The sequence below is a fragment of the Elephas maximus genome, chromosome 13 (assembly GCF_024166365.1).
Source record: "Elephas maximus indicus isolate mEleMax1 chromosome 13, mEleMax1 primary haplotype, whole genome shotgun sequence".
In the NCBI taxonomy this organism is placed as follows: Eukaryota; Metazoa; Chordata; class Mammalia; order Proboscidea; family Elephantidae; genus Elephas; species Elephas maximus.
Genome location: NC_064831.1, coordinates 30,118,186 through 30,143,380, shown reverse-complemented (window position 1 = coordinate 30,143,380; position 25,195 = coordinate 30,118,186). Strand labels below are relative to the sequence as shown.

At 42.9% G+C, this 25,195-nt stretch overlaps 1 protein-coding gene across 12 annotated transcripts in view; it reads left to right on the top strand.

Annotated features, from left to right (window-relative positions):
* The window catches only part of TRIM2 (tripartite motif containing 2), a 198,858-nt gene that overhangs the window by 151,625 nt on the left and 22,038 nt on the right, over positions 1–25,195 (top strand). For all 12 annotated transcript variants that reach the window (XM_049852752.1, XM_049852744.1, XM_049852743.1 and 9 more), the window contains 4 exons: positions 36–216; positions 1,250–1,973; positions 20,388–20,491; positions 20,733–20,900. In XM_049852752.1, the coding sequence (XP_049708709.1) occupies positions 36–216; positions 1,250–1,973; positions 20,388–20,491; positions 20,733–20,900 (1,177 nt within the window). The remainder of the gene's footprint in view (positions 1–35; positions 217–1,249; positions 1,974–20,387; positions 20,492–20,732; positions 20,901–25,195) is intronic.

The window sequence follows — 25,195 nt, the reverse complement described above, 5'->3', positions numbered from 1 at the left end:
TGATGTTAAATAATGGTCTCTAAACTGTCCCCCAGGCTTCCAGAAATAGATTCAGCTCTTCAGTTCATCTCGGAAATCATTCATCAGCTAACCAACCAAAAGGCCAGCATCGTGGATGACATTCATTCCACTTTTGATGAACTCCAGAAGACACTAAATGTGCGCAAGAGCGTGCTGCTTATGGAGCTGGAGGTCAACTATGGCCTCAAACACAAAGTAAGACTTCAGTCGTTGTCACAGATACTCTGTAAGAGACCAGTGATAACCAGTGACTCTTCACGGCACTCGCTTACTGGCTTCTAATAGTGGCATCCATGGCACAGTGGTCAGCAGTTCAAATCCACCAGCTGCTTCTTGGAAACTCTATGGGACAGTTCTACTCTGTCATGTAGAGTCGCTATGAGTCAGAATCCACTCTATGGCAATGGGTTTGGTGTTTTTTTTTTTTGGTTAATCGCAGCAAAGGAGACTCAAATGGGTTCTCAAGTGTCACAATGCTCAGATAGTAAACTGTAGATTTCATTTAATGGAATCTCCAGCTATTATTTTCATCCTGTTTTCAGCAAAGCTCTATGGTTCTGTGACCTTAAGAACAAATTTATAATAAGCGATTGTCTAATTTGACAAAAGATGATTTTGAATATAGGATTTCAGCATTTAGGGTTAAACTGGATTGTTTTCCTTCCTTAATTATAATGTCTAATAGCGTCTAATTGGCTCTCACCCACACCAACCAGTTAGTCAACTTCACAGTGAACCCTGACTGCAGCCTTTGTTTAACTCTGAATGTCTAATCACAAAACCAGGGATGAAAAATTTCTAACAGTTGAGTGTGGAGAGTTTTTATTTGTGGGTTTCTGTTCCTTTAGATGGTATGCTGTCAGGGAGGTTTGGACATAAAGTAAAGATACTGGATAGTAAATATTTCAGATGTCAAGCATATCAATTTGTTTCCTACGCTCTTGGTAATGACGTTTCTACTTGCCCCTACCAAAACACATGACCCAAGAAATATGTGTGTGGGAGAGACCGGGCGTGGTGGAAGGGAAAAAAGAAAATACTGGGAATGTATTAGAACTGGGCTCACTGGATTAAAGTAAATGCACTCGCTTATCGCCACCCCAGTGGGCAGGTCTAGAACTTTCGGCCGTCCCAGAGTCCGTAGGCTCATCTGGTGGCGCGCGGGGCGAGCGCTGCAGCCTGGCACCACACCCGGCTGCACTCACCAGCCATCTGGTTTTTCCGGCAGGTCCTTCAGTCGCAGCTGGATACTCTGCTCGAGGGGCAGGAGAATATTAAGAGCTGCAGCAGCTTCACGGCGCAGGCCCTCAATCATGGCACGGAGACGGAGGTGCTGCTGGTCAAGAAGCAGATGAGCGAGAAGCTGAACGAGCTTGCTGACCAGGATTTCCCATTGCACCCTCGGGAAAACGATCAGCTGGACTTCATCGTGGAAACCGAAGGGCTGAAGAAGTCCATCCACAACCTCGGGACGATTTTAACCACGAACGCTGTTGCCTCTGAGACCGTGGCCACGGGCGAGGGGCTGCGACAGACCATCATCGGGCAGCCCATGTCCGTCACCATAACAACCAAGGACAAAGACGGGGAGCTCTGCAAGACCGGCAACGCCTACATCACAGCAGAACTGAGCACCCCCGACGGGAGCGTGGCGGACGGAGAGATCCTGGACAACAAGAACGGCACCTACGAGTTTCTGTATACTGTGCAGAAGGAAGGGGACTTCACCCTCTCCCTGAGACTCTATGACCAGCACATCCGAGGCAGCCCCTTTAAACTGAAAGTGATCCGCTCAGCTGATGTGTCTCCCACCACAGAGGGCGTGAAGAGGCGCGTGAAGTCCCCGGGGAGCGGCCACGTGAAGCAAAAGGCGGTGAAAAGACCCGCCAGCATGTACAGCACTGGGAAGCGAAAAGAGAACCCCATCGAAGACGATTTGATCTTCCGAGTGGGTAAGGAGAAGGCCTCTGCTGTGCCGATGCCTCGGCACTGGTTTGGTTAAGGGGTTGCTGGGAACGTGATAGTTATTGCAAATAGTAACGCTGTAGGTCAGAACTTCCACCTGAAGCTGTTGGGAGCTTATGCAGTCGCCTCCGGAGCTTTTACTTTCTTCTTTTTTAGAGAACATACATGTGCTACATAACCAAACAAACCCAGTGCCTTCGAGTCGATTCCCACTCATAGCGACCCTACAGGACAGAGGAGAACTGCTCCCGTAGAGTTTCCGAGGAGCACCTGGTGCATTCGAACTGCCGACCTTTTGGTCATCAGCCATAGCACTTAACCGCTAGGCCACCAGGGTTTCCATGTGCTACATATTCATTTTAAAAAGTAAAAACTGAAGATAGGCAGAAAGAGAAAAATCACAGCACCCATAATCTGGAGATTTTAAGGGACATATTGGCAGTTCCCCTCCCCTCCTCCAGTTTGGGACTGTTTTCAGAGCACTCCTGCCTAATCCAAAGGCAGAGAGATTGTCACATCAGATAACTTCCTGTTTCTCTGAAGTCTCTCAGCCATGGCTTCACTATGGGCAAAGTGTCTGATGTCTCCCTCTCACTGCCTCTGCTATGTAAACTCTGTGCAGTGATAACATTAGGAGTGTGGTCACCTCCAGCCCGCCAGCTGTGTGTGCCAGCCACAGCTGGGGAGCGGTCCCAAAGAGGGGAACTTGGGTGGAAGTGGTAACTTGGAGAATGGAATGGCGTGCGGGGTGAGCCAAGAAAATTTGGGAATTATCATGTCTGATTTATTGCCTCTGGTTTTTAAAAATTATTTTCTCAAAGAGAGTAAACTGTAAACAACAAAGGACAATTTTTTTTTAAGGTGCATAATTTAATATTTTATTGTGTGTGATTTATAGGCTTACTCAGCCCTTATTAAACTTAGGTTTTCACAAGTGAGGAAAAGCCTTAAAGAAAACATATTTTGTGGTTAAAGATGTACCCCACATGTGCCGGGCTGGCAATTTAAAAGGCTAGATAACTCCTTTTTGAGCCCTCATGGTGTTGCTGAAAGTTTTTTTTTTAATTGTACTTTAGATGAAGGTTTACAGAACAAACTAGTTTTTCATCAAACAATAAACACATTGTTCTATGACATTGGTTAACAACCCTGCGACATGTCAACACTCTCCCTTCTCAACCTTGGGTTCCCTATTGCCAGCTTTCCTGTTCCCTCCTGCCTTCCAGTCCCTGCCCCAGGGCTGGTGCAACCCCGTTAGTCTTGTTTTGTTCCATTGGCCTGTTGAATCTTTGGCTGAAGGGTGAACCTCAAGAGTGACCCCATAACTGAGCTGAAAGGGTGTCTGGGGCCCATACTCTCTGGGTATCTCCAGTTTCTGTCAGGCCAGCAAGTCTGATGTTTCTTTTTGAGTTAGAATTTTGTTCTACATTTTTCTCCAGCTCTGTCCAGGACCCCCTGTTGCGATCCCTATCAGAGTAGTCAGTGGCGGTAGCCGGGCACTATCGAGTTGTTCTGAACTCAGTCTGCTGGATGCCGTGGTAGATGTGGTCCATTTGTCCTTTGGACTGATCTTTCCCTTGTATCTTTAGTTTTCTTCACTCTTCCTGGCTCCCAAAGGGGTGAGACCAGTGGAGTATCCTAGATGACTGCTCACAGGCTTTTAAGACCCCAGATGCTACTCACCAAAGTAAAATGTAGAGTATATTCTTTATAAACTATGTTATGCTAATTAAGCTAGATGTTCCCGAGATCATGGTCCCCACAGCCCTCAGCCCAGCAATTCGGTCCCTCAGGGAGTTTGGATGTGTCTATGGAGCTTCCATGACCTTGCCTTGTACAGGTTGTGCTGGCTTCCCCAATATTATGTACCGTCTTACCCTTCCCCAAAGTTTCCACTTATCATCTATTGTCTATTAAGTGTTTTTCCATGCCTACCCTTCCCCTCCCTTGTAACCATCAAAGATTGTTTCTTTTTGTGTGTAAACCTTTTCAGTACAGTAGTGGTCTCATACAATATTTGCCCTTTTGTGACTGACTTATTTCACTCAGTATAATGCCCTGCACATTCATCCATGTTACGAGATGCTTCACAGATTCAGCTTTGTGCTTTACCGTTGCGTAATACTCCATTGTGTGTATATACCAGAGTTTGTTTATCCATTCATCTGCTGATGGGCATCTAGATCGTTTCCATCTTTTCGCTATTGTGAACGAGGCTGTAATGAACGTGGGTATGCATATACAAAGGACAATTCTTAAGAAAGATATGTCTGAATTCGTGCTTAGTTACTTTTAGTTAGCTCCGGCCTGCTTCTTTTTCTCCTTGTTCAGCCCTCACTGCAGTATTGCTTAAAGGGTGCTGTGCAGTCTGTCAATGGATGCGTGTAGAAAAACAGTTCATTGGTTCAAATAGATTGGGTTAGGTTAGACAGATTTCTTTACTGCTGACCTTCTCAGAGCCTCTAGAACCTGCTGATGTGCACAGCAAATCTGTCAAGCAGGGGGAGAGATAACAGGCAGCACTTCCAAACTTTTCTGCCCAGAGAACTCTTTCTGCAGAATGTTTTAGGAAACTAAGAATTCTTGGAACATACTAGGGCAAAAGCTGCTCTGTGCTAATACTTCCTAGGCTGGATCTTGGTAAAGATGGTAACATGACCGACCATCAGAGCATGGAGGTCGACATATGCCACTGGCTGCGTCTGCACGTGGGCATAGAGGTTGATACAGTCCCCACCACCCCTAAAGCGGAATATTCCGGGGGGACTGGGGCCCCCCACAGAATCGGGAGCCTCCCAGCTTGGCTGCTCCAGTTTTGCCGCTTACTTGATCCTTGCGCAGGTCTCTCAGCCTCCCTGGTTTCAGTTTCAATGCCCATAAAATAAAATATAAAAACATCTGTTTCTCAGAATTCTCCTAAGTACCACGCATAACGCCTGGTATGTAGATGGGGTTAAACAATGAGAGCTGTTGTTATTGCGCATATTATTTAGGCTGTTTGACTATCCCAACTACCTTTTCTTCTTAAAAAAATTTAAGCTGTTGCTCCCCATCGGTCTCCTGCGTTGAGACCCAGCGCAGACTCCTTCAGACCCCAGCCAAGTGACCCCAGTCTATTCCGCAGGCACTGGGATGAGTGGAGAAAGCTCAGATCTGGAATCGGGCAGCTCTGGACTGAATTCTGATTCTCCTTGCAGCTTGGCAAATGGCTTACCCTTTCTGAACCAGATTTCCTCCTCTGTGATATAAAGGGAGTAAACTATTACCTAGCTCTTAACATTGCTATGGGGGTGAAATGAGAGATACTGCTTTTTATGTGTCTGCCACTTGACTATGTACAGTAAGGACTAGACTAATGGTAGCTATTATCTTACTATTGTTATTATTGTTATTCAGCATCGTCTCCACCTACCGTTTACACCACAGGGATGAGGCATATCTTTTGGGGGTGTTTTCTTTTTTCCCCCTGCTATACTGACTTCGGAAACCCTAGTGGCGTAGTGGTTAAGAGCTAAGGGTGCTAACCAAAAGGTTGGCAATTCAAGTCCACCAGGTGCTCCTTGGAAACTCTATGGGACAGTTCTTCTCTGTCCTGTAAGGTTGCTATGAGTGGGAATGGACTTAATGGCAACGGGTTTGGTTTTTTGGGTTATATTGACTTTAAATCCCCAGCTCCCATCCCAGGTGGAAGGGGATATACTCCTCTCCCCTCAGACAAACAAACCCATGCTGTCTAGTTGATTCTGACTCATAGAGACCCTATAAGACAGAGAACTGCCCTGTAGGATTTTCAAGGAGCTGGTGGTGGATTCAAACCGCCAACCTTTTGGTTAGCAGCTGTAGCTCTAAACCACAGTACCACCAGGGCTCCAAAGCACTACACGTATGTTTATTAATGAAGTAGAGATGTTACATACCCCAGGTGTGTAGGGGTGGAAGGAAAGGCGAAGCTCATTGGCCTACTCCTCTTTGACCTCGTGTTTTAATCTAGAGTTCACCCAAAAGGTACCGCTCCCTGTCTGATAATATAACTCAGAAAACATTTATAGAGCGCGTAAGTGCCTGCCAGGCACTGCGCTAGGTGGTGGGGGTAGGAATGAAAGAGATACGATCTCCACCCTTGAGCTTACACATTTTGGGGTGACAGATGCATGAACAACTAACTATAACACCGTGGATTAGCTATAGGAAGGAGGAGGAATTTAAAATAGAACTTGAACGATGGGTAGGATATATCCAAGTTGGCAGGAGGAAATGGCATCACAGGCTGAGGGACTGGTGAGAGGAAAGGTGAAGAGGAGTGAACACAATTGATGTTTTGGGGGACGTATCACGTGAGAAGATGCAGGGTGAGCAGGGGTGCAGAGGACAAAAAGTGAGGAGGGCACTGGCGGACGTGTGGTTGATGAATTAGTGCTGGAGCCCTCTGCTCCTTGGAAGCCCTCTGTGCTTTCACACCCGGGCGCCTTCGTTCATGAAGTCTTGCCCCAGGGTTATTCTTTCTTGTCTTAGCTATTTAATGCTGCTGTAACAGAAATACTACAAGTGGATGGCTTTAACAAAGAGAAATTTATTCTCTCACAGCCTGGGAGGCTCGAAGTCCAAATTCAGGGTGTCAGCTCCAGGGGAAGGCTTTCTCTCTCTGTCAGGTCTGAAGAAAAGTCCTTGTCATCAATCTTCCCCTGGTCTAGGAGCTTCTCAGGCACAGGGACCCCGGGTCCAAAGGATGCATGCTTCTGGCTATACATTCTTGGTGGTATGAGGTCCCCAGGTCTCTCTGCTTACTTCTCTCTTTTATATTTTAAGAGAGATTGGCTTAAAACACAATCTAGTAGATTGAGTCCTGCTTCATTAACATAACTGCTACTAATCCCACCTCATTAATGTCATAGAGATAGGATTTACAACACACTGGAAAATCACATCAGATGACAAAATGGAGGATAATCACACCATACTGGGAATCACGGCCTAGCCAAGTTGACACATATTTTGGGAGGACACAATTCAATCCATGACACTCCTCAAGAACCACTTTCTCTCTCGAATGCGTGTGGTTTTTTTTTTTTTTTTTCAGTCGGAAAGTATAGTAACTTGTAAACCTCCAAAGTGCATGTTTAATTTCAGTACAGTGGATTCAAGAGCAAGTATACAAGTTACATCCATCAAGGCTGGACTACAGATTTATCATATTCATCATTATCATTGTCCTCATGATCATCACCTTCTTCATATTTTGTTTTCACTGCATTTAATGGTAGAACCACCTTCCCTATTATTTCTTTTTTTTATCTTATGTTGTTTAATGTTTTGTCTTAGGCAAATACATTTTTTTTTATATTGTGATTTAAGTGAAAGTTTACAGCTCAAGTTAGTTTCTCAGACAAAAATTTTTACACACATTGTTATGTGACCCTAGTTGCTCTCCCTGTAATGTGACAGCATAGTCCTTTCTACCTTGGATTTCCCATGTCCATTCAACCAGTTCCTGTCCCCCTCTGCCTTCTCATCTTGCCTCTGTACAAAAGCTGCCCATTTAGTCTTACGTGTCTACTTGAGCTAAGAAGCAGTCTCTTCACAAGTATCATTTTTATGTCTTATAGTCCAGAGTAATCGTTGTCCGAAGAGTTGGTTTTGTGAATGGTTTCAGTTCTGGGCTAACAGAGAGTCTGCGGGCCGTGTCTTCTGGGGTCCCTCCAGTCTCAGTCAGACTATTAAGTCTGTTCTTTTTACTAGAATTTGAGTTCTGTACCCCACTTTTCAGGGACTCTTTGTTGTGTTCCCTGTCAGGGTGGTCACTGATGGTAGCTAGGCACCATCTAGTTCTTCTGGTCTCAGGCTGATGGAGTCTCTGGTTTATGTGGCCCTTTCTGTCTCTTGGGCTCAAGTTTTCCTTGTGTCTGGCATTCTTCATTCTCCTTGGCTCCAGGTGGGTTGGGACCAACTGATGTATCTTAGATGGCCACTTGCTAGCTTTTAAGACCCCAGATGCCACTCACCAAAGTGGGATGCATTTTTCTTAATAAACTTTGTTATGCCAATTGACCTAGATGTTCCTTGAAACCATGGTCCCCAGGCCCCCGCCCCTGCTACTCTGTACCTCTAAGTGTTTGGTTGTATTCAGTAAACTTCTTAGCTTTTTGTTTAGTCCAGTTGTGGTGACTTCCCCTGTATTATGTGTTGTCCTTCGCTTCACCTAAGATAATTCTTATCTACCAAGTAGTTAGTGAATACCTCTTCCCCTCCCTCCCCACCCTCGTAACTATCAAAGAATGTTTTCTTCTGTGTTTAAACCATTTTTTGAGTTCTTATAAAAGTGATCTCACACAATATTTGTCCTTTTGCAACTGACTAATTTCACCCAGCATAATGCCTTCCAGATTCATCCATGTTATGAGATGTTTCACAGATTCATTGTTGTTCTTTATTATTTCATAGTATTTCATCATGTAAATATACCATAATTTGTTTACCCATTTGTCCATTGATGGGCACCTAGGTCGACCCCCGACTCATGGTGACCCATGCATAATGGAATGAAATGCTGCCCGGTCACACGCCATCACCACAATAAGTTGCGGATCAGATCATTTTGATCCATAGGGTTTGCACTGGCTGCTTTTCTGAAGTAGATAGCCAGGCCTTTCCTTCTAGTTTGTCTTAGCATGGAAGCTCTGCTGAAACCTGTTCATCATGGTTGTTATTTTTGTTGTTAGGTTGAGTTGATTTTGACTCATAGAGACCGCATGTGAGAGTATTGCTGCTCCATAGGGTTTTCTTGCCTGTCATCTTTATGGAAGCAGATTGCCAGGCCTTTCTTCTGTGGTGCCACAGGGTGGGTTCAGACCACCAGCCTTTTGGTTAGCACCCAAGTGCTAAACCATTTATGCCACCAGGACTGCTCTCATCATCGTTAGGTGATGATGTTAAGCGAGGGATGAGATTCTAAGTCTGGCCTAGAGAAGGTCACATGTAGAAGGGCACAGATGTCTAAACACCATGGCTTAGGTCAGGGGTACCTTCATATGAATCAAGGCACAGAAGTCAGGGTGGGGCTGGAGGCTGGCAGTTGGAGGAGAGCCAAGGAAGTTCCCAGAGGAGATGACATCTAAGCCTCAGCTGGCTTTGAAGGATGAAAAGTCTTTCGGATGGAAGGAGGAAAAGGGTCTTTTAGATGAAAGGAAAGCAGGTGCATGAAGGTGAGAAACTGGGTAGTTGAAGGAACTGCCAATGATTCCCTTATCATGCAGCATAAAACCAAGGAGGCTACAAGCAGAGACCAGGCTATGCTTCCTCCATAAGGAGCTGGGACTTTGTTCTGTAAACCTGTGTTTTTCGAAGTATGGTCTATAAACCACTTGCATCAGAATTCCTTTGGGTACCCAGTATAGGATAAAAATGCTTAGACTCCAAACTGCATTTACTGAATCAGAATCTCTGGGGAGGGGCCAGGAACCCACATTCTATAAGCTCCAGTGATACTTACGCACACTGAGGTTTGAGCTCTCCATGATGGGGGCTAGGGGTCATTAAAGGGCGTTAATGTAGTGTAGCGACTTTCCAGAGAGCGCGGGGACATGATAGGGGATCTTTGGAAATGTCTCACAGGAGGCAGGCAGTCTATTAAGAAGCTATTGCAGTCGTCCCCAGGAGCTGTATGTGCCAGATTTAAGTGATACAATGGAATAGAGAGGAAAGGGCAGGTTTATAAGATGCTCAGAAGGTAGAGGGCAGGACTTGGCAGTGACCAGTTAGAGCTTCCAGCTGGGTGAGTTGAGGTGCTATAGGGACGTGGGGCAGTAGAGTGTACAGGTAAGGCTGTGGACCCTGAAGCTATACTGCTTTGCATTCCAGCCCCAGCACTGTCACTTCCCATCAGTGCAGTCTTGGTAAGCTACTTACCCTTTCAGTGCCTCAGGTTCCTCTATAAAATGGGATAAAAGAACCTGTGTCTCAGGGTTGGCATTGAATAACATTCAGTAAATTTTAGAGGGGCAGAGTAGGTAATGCTGGTTAACACATTCATAGTCTAGGTAATGCTGGTTAACACATTCATAGTCATAGCATAGAAATAACAGCTCATGCAATTAATTAAGAACATAGTAGATCAATAGCTTAAAAGCCTGACTGTCTGAATTTGAATCCCAGCCTGCTTTTATTAGCTGTGTGATTTTGGGAAAGTTATTTAACCTCTTTGTGCCTCAGTTTCTTCACCTGTAAGTAAGGATAATATTAATGCATACCTCTCATGGGCTTGCAGTGAGGATTAAAGATATTGTTGTGTTGTTGTTGTTGTTAGGTGCTGTCGATTCAGCTCCGACTCATAGCGACCCTATGCACAAAGGAACAAAGCACCGCCTGGTCCTGCGCCATCCCCACTATCCTTGTTATGCTTGAGCCCATTGTTGCAGCCACTGTGTCAATCCATCTCATCAAGGGTCTTCCTCTTTTTCGCTGACCCTCTACTCTATCAAGCATGATGTCCTTCTCCAGGGACTAGTCCTTCCTGATAACATGTCCAAAGTAAGTGAGACAAAGTCTCACCATCCTCCTTTCTAAGGAGCATTCTGTCTGTACTTCTTCCAACACAGATATGTTCATTCTTTTGGCTGGCCATCGTGTCTTCAATATTCTTCACCAACACCGTATTTCAAAGGCAACAATTCTTCTTCAGTCTTCCTTATTCATCGTCCAGCTTTCCCGTGCGTATCAGGAGATTGAAAACACCATGGCTTGGGTGAGGGGCACTTTAGTCCTGAAAGTAACACTTTCGCATTTCAACACTTTAAAGAGGTCTTTTGTAGTAAATTTTTCCAATGCAATATGCTGTTTGATTTCTTACCTGCTGTTTCCATGAATGTTGATCGTGGATCCAAGTAAAAGGAAATCCTTGACAACTTCAGTCCTTTCTCCATTTATCATGATGTTGCTTATTGGTCCAGTTGTGAGGATTTTTGTTTTCTTTATGTTGAGATGTAATCCATACTGAAGGCTATAGTCTTTGATCTTCATCAGTAAGTGCTTCAAGTCTTCTTCACTTTCAGCAAGCAAGGTTGTGTCATCTGCATATTGTGGGTTGGTAATGAGCCTTCATCCAATCCTGATGCCTCATTCTTCTTCATATACTCCAGTTCTTGGATTATTTGCTCAGCATACAGATTGGATAGGTATGGTGAAAGGATACAACCCCGATACACACTTTTCTTGACTTTAAACCACACAGTATCCCCTTGTTCTGTTCGAACGACTGCCTCTTGATCTATGTACAGGTTCCTCATGAGCACAATTAAATGTTCTGGAATTCCCATTCTTTGCAGTGTTATCCATAATTTGTTATGATCCACAGTTAAATACCTTTGCGTAGTCAATAGAACACAGGTAAACATCTTTCTGGTATTCTCTGCTTTCAGCCAAGATCATCTGACATCAGCAATTATATCCCTGGTTCCACATCCTCTTCTGAATCCAGCTTGAATTTCTGGCAGTTCTCTGTCAATATACGGCTGCAGCCGCTTTTGAATTACCTTCAGGAAAATTTTACTTACATGTGATATTAATGATATTGTTTGATAGTTTCTGCATTCGGTTGGATCACCTTTCTTTGGAATGAGCATAAATATGGATCTCTTCCAGATGGTTGGCCAGGTAGCTGTCTTTCAAATTTTTCAGCCTAGATAAGTGAGTACTTCGAGTGCTGCATCTATTTGTTGAAACATCTCAGTTGTTATTCCATCGATTCCTGGAGCCTTGTTTTTTGCCATTGCCTTCAGTGCTGTTTGGACTTCTTCCTTCATTACCATTGGTTCCTGATCATATGCTACCTCCTGAAATGGTCAAACATCGACCAGTTCTTTTTGGTACAGTGACTCTGTGTATTCCTTCCGTCTTCTTTTGGTGCTTCCTGTGTTGTTTAATATTTTCCTCATAGAATCCTTCAGTATTGCACCTCAAGGCTTGAATTTTCTCTTCAGTTCTTTCAGCTTGAGAAATGCCAAGCATGTTCTTCCCTTTTGGTTTTCTAACTCCAGGTCTTTACACATGTCATTATAATACTTTACTTTGTCTTCTTGAGCTGTCCTTTGAAATGTTCTGTTCAGCTCTTTTACTTCATCATTTCTTCCATTTGTTTTAGCTACTCACCATTCAAGAGCAAGTTTCAGAGTCTCTTCTGACATCCATTTTGGTCTTTTATTTCTTTCTTGTCTTTTTGATGACTTCTTGCTTTCTTCTTGTATGATGTCCTTCCACAACTCATCTGGTCTTTGGTCATTAGTGTTCAATGTATATGTTTAATATGTATTAAAGAAATTAATATAAAATCTTATAACGGTGTAGACATATAGTAATCAATGAGTGTTGACTAATGCTGTTATTAGGTCCCTGGGTAGCACAAGCAGTTTGTGCTAGACTACTAAGCTAAAGGTTGGTGGTTCGAACCCACCCAGTGCCACCACAGAAGAAAGGCCTGGCGATCTGCTTCTGTAAAGATCACAGCTATGAAAGCCCTATGGAGCACCATGAGTTAGAGTAGAACTGCCCCCATAAGGTTTTCTTGGCTATAATCTTTTCAGAAACAGTTGGCCAGCCCTTCCTTCCATGGAGCTACTGGGTGGGTTCAAAACGCCAACTTTTAGGTTAGCAGACGGTTGCAAACTGTTTGTGCCACCCAGGCTCCTATTATTTGCTAAACTATATCGTGTAGTGTGAGGAGCCCTGGTGGCATAAGCAGGCGCTTGGTGAGAGATTGGCGGTTTGAACCCACCCGGTAGCTACACGGAAGAAACACCTGGCGATCTGCTTTCATAAAGATTACAGCCAAGGAAATCCTATGGAGCAGTTCTGCTCTGTAACACACGGTGTCCCCATGAGTCGAAAACAACTTGACAGCACCTAACAATGACAACCACGTAGTGTGCCGAAGCTGAATCATACTGGGTCACAAAAGCCAATTGGGCTTATGCCTTCCCAACTCTGTTCAGCGACTTCATACCAGTAGCTTGCCATTGGCCACAATGGGAACAGTGGGAGCTACATACTCTACAGAAATCAGCAAGTGCTACAAATCAGCACCCCCCCGCCCACCTCCTGCTCTTCAAGAGTCGACTTACTTGCTCCACATATAACCTTGCTTACGGTGAAGAAATGCAGGCTCAGAGCGGTGAAAGCTGGGGTAGGAACCCATGCCGTTTTCATTGCGCAGTGGCTCCTCTTTGTCTAAAATGTCCTCGGACCACCGTGGTTTCCCTAAGTTGAGATGTTTGATACCTCCTGGGCCAGAAAACTCCCCTGCCTCTGCAAGCTAATTACTGTGCTACTCTAATGTTCTACTGGAAAACAGTCCTGAACGCGTTTAGGGAAGTCGCTTAGAGCATCGGTTGATGATGAGTCTTTGAAACACAGGGATTATTTTCCCCTTCACTGTGAGAGTTTGCTGACTGGAAGCCAAGAGCTGATTTTGTCAGCTACTAAAGAAAGTAATTGAACAAAGGGGAAGCCAGAAGATGTGGGTGGAAATGAAAGAATTACAGTTGAATTGTTTCAAATTATGTAATTAATACACCGTGCCTTAATGAGTCCATGGGAAGTGTTGAATGAAACATTCATTTGTACTCTGGAAGAGTGCACTTTTTTGTAATATAAAATGGATGTGTAAAATCACGTAGCATGGGTTCAGAGGCATTACAGGAAGAGAGGTTATTATTTTATGCCCCTTCCCCTACCTCACAGAGTCCCTGGGTGGTATAACTGATTAATGCCCATGGCTGCTAACTGAAAGGTTAGAGATTCGAGTCCACCCAGAGGTGCCTCGGAAGATAGTCCTGGTGTTCTGCTTCAAAAAAATCAGCCACTGAAAACCCCACGGAGCGTACTTCTACTCTGACACACAGGGGGTCGCTGTGAGTCAGAACTGACTTGACAACAACTGGTTTTTCTCCCCTGCCTCATATCTGTAAACCACCACCTTCCTTCCCAGAAACCTCGGAGGAAAAAAGGTCATGCTAATTTCGTATCAGGAACCCCACTCCCAACCCTCACGAATCCCATCTCCGGGAACTCTTCTTGCATTTCAAGTGGAAGAGATGCAACTAATATTTACGGAGCAGTGGGCACTGTGTGTTGATCCAGGATTCACACAGTGGCTGCAACAATGGGCTCAAACAGCAACAATTGTGAGGATGGCACAAGGCTAGGCAATGTTTTGTGCTGTGGTACATGGGGTTGCTGTGAGTCAGAACTGACTTGATGGCACCTAACAACAACAGACACTGTGTTGCGTTGTGGGTTGCAGCAGGACGATGTTGCCCCTGCCCTCAAAACCAAAAAAGGTAAACCCATTGCCATGGAGTCGATTCCAGCAGGGTGGAACTGCCCCAGAGGGTTTCCAAGGAGCATCTGGTGGATTCAAACTGTGGGCCTTTTTGATTGGCAGCTGAACTCTTAACCACTGTCATCAGGGCTCCGCCCCTGCCCTCAGGGAGTTTATAATCTAGTGAGGGATACAGTTAAACAGTTAGAATAGTGTGGGATAAGGGTTTTCTAAAGGATTTTGTGGAGAAAATATGATACTTGGAAGCCCAAAGAATTGTCCTCACCTCAGAAACATGGTATATTTAAAAGTCCAATTGGAAAGAAGCAATGTGCGTGTTAGAAAAAAAAAAAATATGTAAAAGGTCTGGAGAACCAGGTTTTATTCTTTGTGCTGTCTTTTGCTACCCTTGTGATCTCCCTAGACTCAATTTTCTTACCTAGAAAATGGGAATGATAGTATTTGCCCTGCTGATACCTGTGGTGTTTACACGGAGTGCGTGAGTAAGTGTGTATGAAAGTGCTGTGACTATAGGAACACTTCATTTTCCCAGGATGTAATACGGGTTTTAATTTACTCAGTCATTACTAACCCACTCATTTACTCACTCCTTCAGCAAACATTTGTTATACACGTACTTGATTAAAAGTCCTGTTTAGAGCTTGTCTTAATTATCTAGTGCTGCCGTAAAAAAAATACCACAAGTGGATGGCTTTAACAAAGAGTAACTTATTCTCTCACAGTCTAGGAGGCTAGAAGTCTCAATTCAGGTGCCAGCTCTAGGGGAAGACTTTCTTTGTTGGCTCTGAAGGAAGGTCCTTGTCATCAATCTTCCCCTGGTCTAGGAGCTTCTCAGCACAGGGACCCTGGGTCCAAAGGATGCGCTGTGCTCCTGGTGCTGCTTTCTTGGTGGTATGAGGCTCCCCTGTCTCTCTGCTCACTTCTCCCTTTTATATCTCAAAAGAGACTGACTGAAAACGCAATCTAATCTTGTAGGTTGAGTCCTGCCTTATTAACATAACTGCCGCTAATCCTACCTCCTTAACATCATAGAGGCAGGATTTACAACACATAGGAAAATCATGTCAGATGACAGTACTGGAAATCATGGCCTAGCCAAGTTGGTGTACATTTTGGGGGGACACAATTCAATCCATTACAGACCCTGTGCTTGGCCCAATTTCATCTTGTTGCATTATCCCATTCAAAATATCTAGGTTTGTTTAGCGTTTATTTTCAAATCAATGCTATTTCCATATTAATTGGAGTGAGGATGGGAGGCAATGTGTACTATTCCCCTATTTCATGCTAGGGGCTCACCTTACTTCTGTAACCCTCCTGGAGGCATGGGATGGAATGTCATGGATGGAAATGACCAGGAGGAGTGCGGATGAGAAGTTATTGGCTTAAAAATTCACTTTGTGCTTCATAGGCTAGTTTAACATCTGGGGGAAACAAGTTTAATTATTTTATGGGATTGTTGCCAGATTATTTACTATTACTTTTAAAACACATGTTACTCATTCTGCTAGCCAAAATATAACCATCAAATGAGATCTTTTACATCCAAGTAGACAGGAAATATTTTATAAGTATCCTGGTGGCACAGTGGTTAAGAGCTCAGCTGCTAACCAAAAGGTCGGCAGTTTGAATCTACCAGCTGCTTCTTGGAAACCCTATGGGACAGTTCCACTCTGTCCTGTAGGGTCGATACGAGTCTGAACTGACTCAATGGCAACAGGTTTGGGTTTATATATATATATATATGTTTTGTATTACTTTTATATTTATCATAAAAGAACAAATTCTCATTATATATTTAGAGTCCACTGAGGGGCGGGAGAGACTTGTCTATGGACTAAATAGAATTTACTAAAAATCTTGAAGAGTAAGGCAGGATCCCAAATTATTTCTACCTTCTAAAATTTTAACATATTTTATTTTGGCTCCAGGTCACTTTATAAACACGCTATAAGCATTTCAGCATAATGACAATATGGCTGTCATTCTGCATCATTATTCATCATCAGGATTTTTCTAGTTTAACCACAAGTAGAAGTAGTCAGCATCAAAATCATTTGTCCTTCAAGAATACGCCTGTGATGTCCCTTCGTTTTTGGGAATAATGATCTGCTTGTGTTTTCGAATAGAGGGTTTTGTTTTTGTTGTTTTAATGATTATTAGTAATCCCTGATTAGCCAAAAGATGCTCTGGAGAATCAATGGGTGTTGCCAATAATACCAAATCCATCTGTTTGGATACTAAGCCATATGGCTTAAAGAAAAGATTTTTAAAGCAAGTATTGTAAAATCAAAATGGCAGTGCCTGTTCCATCTAGCTCTTTGAAAGAAATACATAAGCAGATGTTCCTTCCTATATGTGCGGCAACAGAGGCAGCTAACTCAAGCCAACACATCGCCCAGGAGCATGGCAGAGGTGGTAGAACCTCTTTCCAGGAGCGTATTTTGTGCAGCATAGGTTCATTGCGCTCATGACCAAGTATTGGCAGCTAGTAAGCATCTCAAACATTTATTTCAACTGGGCATAGAATTTTCCTTCTCGTTCTGAATAGTATTGATTTGCAGCCTGACTAAATGCCTTCCCAAATTTTAAAATTATACCCCACAACGCAATTTTTTCCCCGTTTCTACTGGCACTCCAAAATGTGTGTTTATTTCTGCCAAGAGAGGACCTCAGGATCATCAGCTGTTAATCTTTGTAACGTTAAACCTTTATGCTCTTTTATTTTCCCTCCTCCAGTATTATCTCTGTATTTTCAGAAGGAAGATGACATCTTTTTGACTAAGGTACCCCCCTTAACTCTAAAAAAGAACTGTTTTCCCCATTTTTCTCCTATCTTTGAAACATCAACAGCTACTGCCAACAGAACCTTTTCTCAGTAGTCTTAGCTCTGTCCTTGGTGGGATAGACACAGGGTAAATGAAGTGGGGCAGCAGGCAGTTTTTGTCCCTACCTAGACCAATTGTTGTTGTTGGTGTTAGATGCCATCAAGTCTATTTCAACTCATAGCAAGCCCATGTGACAAAGTAGAGCTGCTCCTTAAGGTTTTCTAGGCAGTAGTCTTTACAAAAGATGCCCTAGTTAACAGCTTGGCTGCTAACTGAATGGTCAGCTCCGAGGAAGAAAAGTCCTGGAGGTCTGCTCCCATAAAGATTACAGCCTAGGAAACTCAGTGGGGCAGTTCTGCTCTGTCATACAAAACCAAACCCACTGCCATTGAGTCGATTCTGACTCATAGCGACCCTATAAGACAGAGTAGAACTGCCCCATAGAGATTCCAAGGAGCACTTGGTGGATTTGAACTGCCGACCTCTTGGTTAGCAGCCATAGCACTTAACGTCTATGCCACCAGGTTTTCCCTGTGTCGTATAGCGTTGTTACAAGACGAAATCAACTCTAGGGCACACAGCAACAACAATCTTTATGGAACTCTTTCACTTGCAGAGCAGCTAGGTGGGTTCAAACCATCAACCTTTCAGTTAGCATCCAAGCGATTAACCGTTCACAACCAGGGCTCCTTAACCTAGACTTGAAGGACAGCAAATTAGTGCTTATGACTCTGTTCAGGTGAGTGTTATTTCCTCCCTCCTTATTTTCAGTATTCTTTCCCCTACCTGTACACTCTGAGTACACTAACAGTTTTGCATAACCAAGGATCTAGACCATCCTGGTTTTTCTTTCAAAATGACTTCTCTGGTTTATGTTCCAACCTCAGTTGTATGATTCTTCCTTTTTTATTATATTTCTTGCCCTCATTTCCCAGGGCTTTAAATCAGTTGGAAACCCTGGTAGCATAGTGGTTAAGAGCTATGTCTGCTAACCAAAAGGTCCACAGTTCGAATCCACCAGGCGCTCCTTAGAAACCATATAGGGCAGTTCTACTCTGTCCTTTAGGGTCACTAGGAGTTGGAATCCAAGGCGGCAATGGGTTTGGTTTGTGTTTTTTGTTAAATCAGTTTGTTCTGGTTTGAACCCATGCTGAGAGTCTGCATTTCTAACAAGATCCCTGCTGAGAATTTGCATTTCACCTCAAACATACTGAATCGCAATCTACATTTTTTTTTTTTAGTACACACACTGTTCTGTGACATTGGTTACCAGCTCCATGACATGTCAACACTCTGCCTTCTCAACCTTGGGGTCCCTATTATCAGCTTTCCTGTCCCTTCCTGCCTTCTAGTCCTTGCCCCTGGGCTGGTGTGCGTTTTGTTTTATGGGCCTGTCTAATATTTGGCTGAAGGGTAAACCCCCTGGTTCTGCTGCTGCCGTTGCTCTGCTGCTGCTGCTTGCCTTCTGTGCTGTCTCCAGGGTAACAGCTCTCCTCCCTTCTGAGTCCTCCCCAGAACTGTCTTCAATGTCCATAATTCCACGAACAGTCTCTTCAAGGCAATCTAGGCCTTCACTACTAGGCACATCAAACTCTTGCAGCCTCTGCCCATTCACAGTTTCAAAATTGGATCCACAGTGTAGATATCTGTTACAGCAGTACCCTACTCCTGGTACCAAATTCTTTCTTGGCTATCTAGTGCTGCTATGACAGAAATACCACAAGTGGATGGCTTTAACAAAGAGAAATTTGTTCTCTCCCAGTTTAGGAGGTTGGAAGTCCACATTCAGGGTGCCAGCTCTAGGAAAGCCTTTCTCTCTCTGTCAGTTCTGGGGGAAGGTCCTTGTCATCAACCTTTGCCTGGTCTAGGAACTTCTCAGCATAGGGACCACAGGTCCAAATGATGCACTGTGCTCCTGGTGCTGCTTTCTTGATGGTTTGAGGTCCCCCGTCTCTCTGCTCACTTCTGTCTTTCATATTTCAAAAGAGATTGACTCAAGATACAACCTAATCTTATAGTTTGAGTCCTGCCTCATTAAAATAACTGCCGATAATCCTGTTTTATTAACATCATAGAGGTAGGATTTCCAACACACAGGAAAATCACATGATAAAATGGTGGACAATAACACAATACTGGGAATCATGGCCTAGCCAAGTTGACACACATTTTTGGGGGACACAAGTCAATCCATAACAGTAGCCAAGCTCATTGACCCCTCACACCACCCAGGAACTCCCAATATTTATATTAAAAAAACAAAAGCCAAATCCATTTCTATGGAGTTGATTCATACTCAGTAAGTTATATTAAGTTATAAATACTTTTTTTTTTTTAAACAAACCAGGCATCTGTTAACCTGTAGACGCCTTTGCCTTCCCTCCCGCCCCCCGCCACACCCTCATATCCCCCCCTTTAAAAAGGAGTCTAGTGAGGATGAGAAGCCTTGGTGCCACAGTGGTTAAGAGCTCCGCAGCTAACCGTAAGGTCTGCAGTTCGAATCCACTAGACACTCCTCGGAAAATGGGGCAGTTCTACTCTGTCCTAATGGGTTGCTATGATTCGGAATCAACATGACAGCAACGAGTTTTTTTTTTTTTTTTTTTTTTAAGTAAGGGTGAGAATATTTCCTTGGATTAATTAATTTTCTATAGCTTTTCTTAGTTATTTAGTCTAGAAAGCACCCTGTCAGGATATTGTTTATATTTTCAGCCTATGGGACACTGAGTCTTTGAAAATAATGCATAAGTAAATCCAGTATATGGAAATCAGCTTCCTGTTTTTGTAACACCTGTGGCCGCATAGTTTATTAAATGCACTCAGAGTCAAGGGCCCAGGGTTCTTCTAAGAGCTGCTGAATGAGAGCGTGGGATTTTGGCAACACACTAAAACAAGACCTCCCTCCCACTGCAGTGCCTCAGTTGTTGTATTAGTTTGCAATATTATGTCTTTGTGGAATCTAAGTATATTTTACTCATGTTCATATGCAGCTATAAACTAAGAAGAGATGATTGGCATTTGCCTAAAGAAGTGATTTTGCAAAGACTTTATTGATCTGGAACTAAAGATTAGTTGCATGTGGATTAGGCTATGAGGGAGGAGTTCTTTTTTTTTTTTTTTTAAGTATAATTTAAAAACATAATGTATTCTCTGGTTGCGGTGGAAGCCGGGGTAATCTTCTTGCTGAGCCTGAGAAACCTAATTCTCTAGTACTTAGTTTCTGTGGCTTTATAATTTTTTTTTAGGTACCAAAGGAAGAAATAAAGGAGAATTTACAAATCTGCAGGGGGTAGCTGCATCTACGACCGGAAAGATACTAATTGCAGACAGTAACAACCAGTGTGTGCAGGTATGGCCCTGACTGTAGACCTTTAACCAGTATGTTGACAAAATAGACACGGTTGCATGTTTTCCTACTTACAACCTAAGACACACAACACAGGAGAGAAGCTTCTAGTAGGTATATAGGCTTTTCTTCAGATAGGGTTTGCATGTTCTGTCCCGTAGTGCCTATGACAAAAGTTCTTGCTTATTTTTCTTCAGCATTCTCTGTACTAGTCCACATCTAATGAATGTAATTTGTTTTCCAGATATTTTCCAATGATGGCCAGTTCAAAAGCCGTTTTGGCATACGAGGACGCTCTCCTGGGCAGCTACAGCGGCCCACAGGAGTAGCTGTACATCCCAGCGGGGACATAATCATCGCAGACTACGATAACAAATGGGTTAGCATTTTCTCTTCAGACGGAAAGTTTAAGGTAAGATTGACTACCGATCAGCTACTAAGTAGTAGGTGAAAAGAATAAGAGATACAAGATGCATTTATCTTTTTTGAGAGCCAATAAAATAGTCAACAATTCTTCATAAACAAATCATCTTGAGTTTGCTTTATGAAGTGAGAGTAATGATGATATCGTCATTAATTATTGTCATCAGTCTACTCATATGTATCCTAAATGTGGCTCCATATTATAAACCAAGTTAATTAGCTTGCTTAATAGCTTTTTTTTCAGCCATGAGATTTATAGGGAAACTGTTACTGTTACCTCCATTCAGTAATTCAGAAACAACAACCTTTAGAAAGGAGTTATGAAAAGACAATTTATATATCTCAAATTAATCTTCGGTTATTTATGAAGCACTTGTCTGATAAAAACAGAATTGTAAGACATGATCCCCACTTCTTAAAAATTTATAAGCCAATTGAGGAGAAAAGGCTAATACGCCAAAAAAAAAAAAAAAAGAAAGAAAATGATTCACGTCAGCCTTACATTAGTTATAAATTGTTTGGTTCAATCTAAAAACACATTGCTAACGTACATAATATGAGAGTTAGGAGGAAAAGAAAACAGGGGCTGGCTTCATGGAGAAATTGTGGGTTGAGCTACACTTTGAGGGATCCCATCATTTGACTTATTTACTATCACTCCCAGCTTCATCTTTATGGAAATGTAAAGATAGCTTCTCTGTCTTCAACAAGTTACCAAAGAAGAGAGAGCCGTCCGGTGGTAACAGAAGTTTCTCTTTAAGGTGGTATCAAAGAATATTATCATCTGGCCCATTTTCTCCATTTGTTCACAAGAAGATTAGGAGACACGTTGGAAAATGTCTCTTTCTTTTTGGTGAAAATATGCACAACAAAGTAGACACCACTTCAACAGTTTCTGCATGTACAGTTCAATAACATTGGTTACCTTCTTCAGGATGTGCCACCTTTCTCAACAATCTTTTCAAAAGGATTTCACCACCACTGGAAACCCTGGTGGCATAGTGGTTAAGTGCTACAGCTGCTAACCAAGAGGCTGGCAGTTCAAATCCGCCAGGTGCTCCTTGGAAACTCTATGGGGCAGTTCTACCCTGTCCTGTAGGGTCACTATGAGTTGGAATCGACTCGACGGCAGTAGATTTTTCACCATCATTAACACAAACCCACTGGCCGCCTAAGCTTCTAATTTATCAGCAAAGGTCTTCAGAAGGCCATGTGCGCTATGCGTTCCATATCCCCCGTTAGCTAGCCTAATGTTGTTAGTTGTTAGGGGCAGTCGAGTCGGTTCTGACTCATAGTGACCCTATAGGACAGGGTAGAACGGCCCCATAGGGTTTCCAAGGAGCAGCTGGTGGATTCGAACAGCAGACCTATTGGTTAGAAGCTGAGCTCTTAACCACTGCTCCACCAGGGCTGCAATTATACAGGCCTCTATTTCAGTTGACAACATGAACTTTGACTCAGACAGATCAAGGTTGGGATTCCAGCTCTGTGGCTTACATTAGTTGTTTAGCCTTCGGCAAATTACATAACTTCCTTTAGCCTCGTATTAAAGTTTGGATTAAAAAAAAAAAATTACTTCATAGGATTTGGGTAAGGATTAAATGACATTTTATTTCTGGATTTTTTAGGCATCTAATAAGATGCGCTTTTCCATGCCTGTAGTAAGCCTGTCAAAAATATAATGTCTGGTGATAAGCTATGATTTGGGCTTTATGACCCCATGCAGTCATTACTTCCTTTTCTAAATGTTCGGAGATGATGATTTTCATAATCTGTTCCAAAATCCTACAGATAACACGAAGTTCACTCTTTAGTGTCTTGTTGGAGGAATTTATATTTTCCTTTTAAAGTCTTTGGTTTACTATAATCACCACATCATTTTTATGAAAATGAGTCACTTACATAATCATTAACAACTCTCAGAGCTTCTTTTTTGTGTGGAGCAACATCTTGTTAACCTAGGAGAACAAAAAGCTGTCACTTTTAATTCTACACTGTTGTACCCAGTTTTTCAGTTGACTGTTTTTTGTTCCACTAGAAATTTGATGGCCCCATGTGATGGCCACGTTCGCAGAAAGGAGCTCTTGCCTCTATCTCCAACTTCCTTCCCTTCTTTTGTGTTTTTTATAACTGTGTTTGTGGCAAGAAGTACCCAAATATGACAACTTTAATATAAATAGAGTGAAAACTATTCAGTGACCTCTTGAAGATACTCATCTAGTTCGGAGACAACCCATTTGTTCTTACTTCACACCCTAGCAAAATCATAACCTGTGTGTTTTTAAATTCCAGAGCTAATACTAAAATGAGGAGCCCTGGTGGCACAATGGTTAAAGCTCTCGGGTGCTAACTGAAAGGTCGGCAGTTTGAACCCACCAGCAGCTTCACAGGAGAAAAGACCTGACAATCTTCTCCCGTAAAGATTACAGGCTAGGAAACCCTGTGGGGCAGTTCTACTCTGTCCTTTAGGATCACTATGAGTTGGAATCGACTCAGGAGAACACAACAACAACACTAAGGTTTTACATAATGAGATAGGAGTTTTATATCTAAAAGAGAAGAGGTTCCTGAGCTGTTTCTTATTCAACAGCTTAATATTCCACATGTAACAGACATTGTTGGAAGAGCTGGATGCTTAGAATACTAGAGAATATTGGAATGAACACTAAAGAACACTCATGCCCCCTAGAGGGTAGGAGGAATAGAGTATGACCCGTTGCCATCGAGTCGATTCCTACTCACATGGAATGTAGTTTCAATGATATTCTATTTTTTACTGTAGGTATTAATCAAAACCCAAAGGGTAAAAAGATAACAAGTAAAAACACATTAATACTGTAATGCAGATTCTCCCAGTGTCATGACTACAACTACATACTGAGAGATACTTTTTTTCTTCTGTTACGTTTTCAGTGGGACTGAGTAAAATTTTACAGCTCTTTAGAAAGGCATACCTTTGACACAAATGTGGATTCCTTGTATTAATAGATTGTCTGAGTGAGACCTGTTTTTTCAGTGGTGTACTCAAATAGGAAATAATCTGTGGAACTGTGTGGCAGAAAAAAAATAATGGTGGAAACTGTCTTACACGTAAGATAATTGAACAGGCACAGTGAAAGTTTAGGTTGCCAGTTTGCTTCATGTTCTTATTTGATGAAAACCACCTTCAGAAAAGTTTTTGAAGCCAGAGAATTTCATTCCATTTCTCTCTCTTGGAATTCTTATTCATTCCTAATAGCTTTATTTTTCTTTATGAGGATGGATAGTTAGAATATTCCAAAAGAACACTGGGGAAAAATCTGATAGCCATGCATCTAAAGCAGCCCCGAGTGCTGTGTCCAGACGTGGACTGAGATTTCCATGGAGCCTCATTTTATCTTTCTTTCTGCCTTGATTTTTTAAATCAGAAGAATTTTTAATATGTGTACAATATACATAGTCCGTGCTTTTTAAAAACCCTTTACAGAAGACATTTCAGCTCTGTGAGGAATCTTATTTAATTTGGGAAAAAAAAAAGTCAGTAGAGTGGCCGTAAAAGGAACCTTGGTGATGCAATGGTTAAGAGCTTGGCTGCTAGTTGAAAGGTCAGAGGTATGAACCCATTGGTGGATCTCTGGGAGAAAAGACCTGGCGATGTGCTTCTGTAAAGATTTCAGTCTAGGAAATCCTATGGGGTAGTTTTACTCTGCCCTATAGGATTACTATGAGTCAAAATCGACTCACTGCACACAACGAGAGTGCCTGCAACAAGGGGCTTTGATAGAGCATAGCACAATGGAAGAAGACAGCTTTAGAAAGGTGGTCAGCAGTGGCCTGTCTGAGGAGATGATCTTACAGCCCAGGCCCACAAAAGGAGAATTTGGCTATTTGGGGAGAGGGCACATACCGGGATCAGCAGTGCAAAGCTATGGAGCAGTAGGATTGCGTTGGTGTGTAGAAGGGGCAGAGAGAAGGTGGCGGAGTCTGGAGTGATGGAGCCGAGGCCGGCTAGGGAGGAGGGTCAGAGGGAGCAGGCCCCTACCCCAGTCCAAGCCTTGACCAGGAGTTTGACTAATTTATAGTAAAATGGGAAGTCAAGGGTTTTGAAGCAGAATAGGGAGGATATAAGGGTCAGAATTAACGTTTTTGAGCCATGACTCTGCTCCATGGAGACAAGATGGGGTTTGTATTTAACTCTTAGCTATATTACAATCTGAAATCCAGAAATCCAACAAATATAAAGCTAGGGATCTACGTCTCCATATCCATAGACAAATGTGGTACTGAAGAAATGTTTGTTGAATG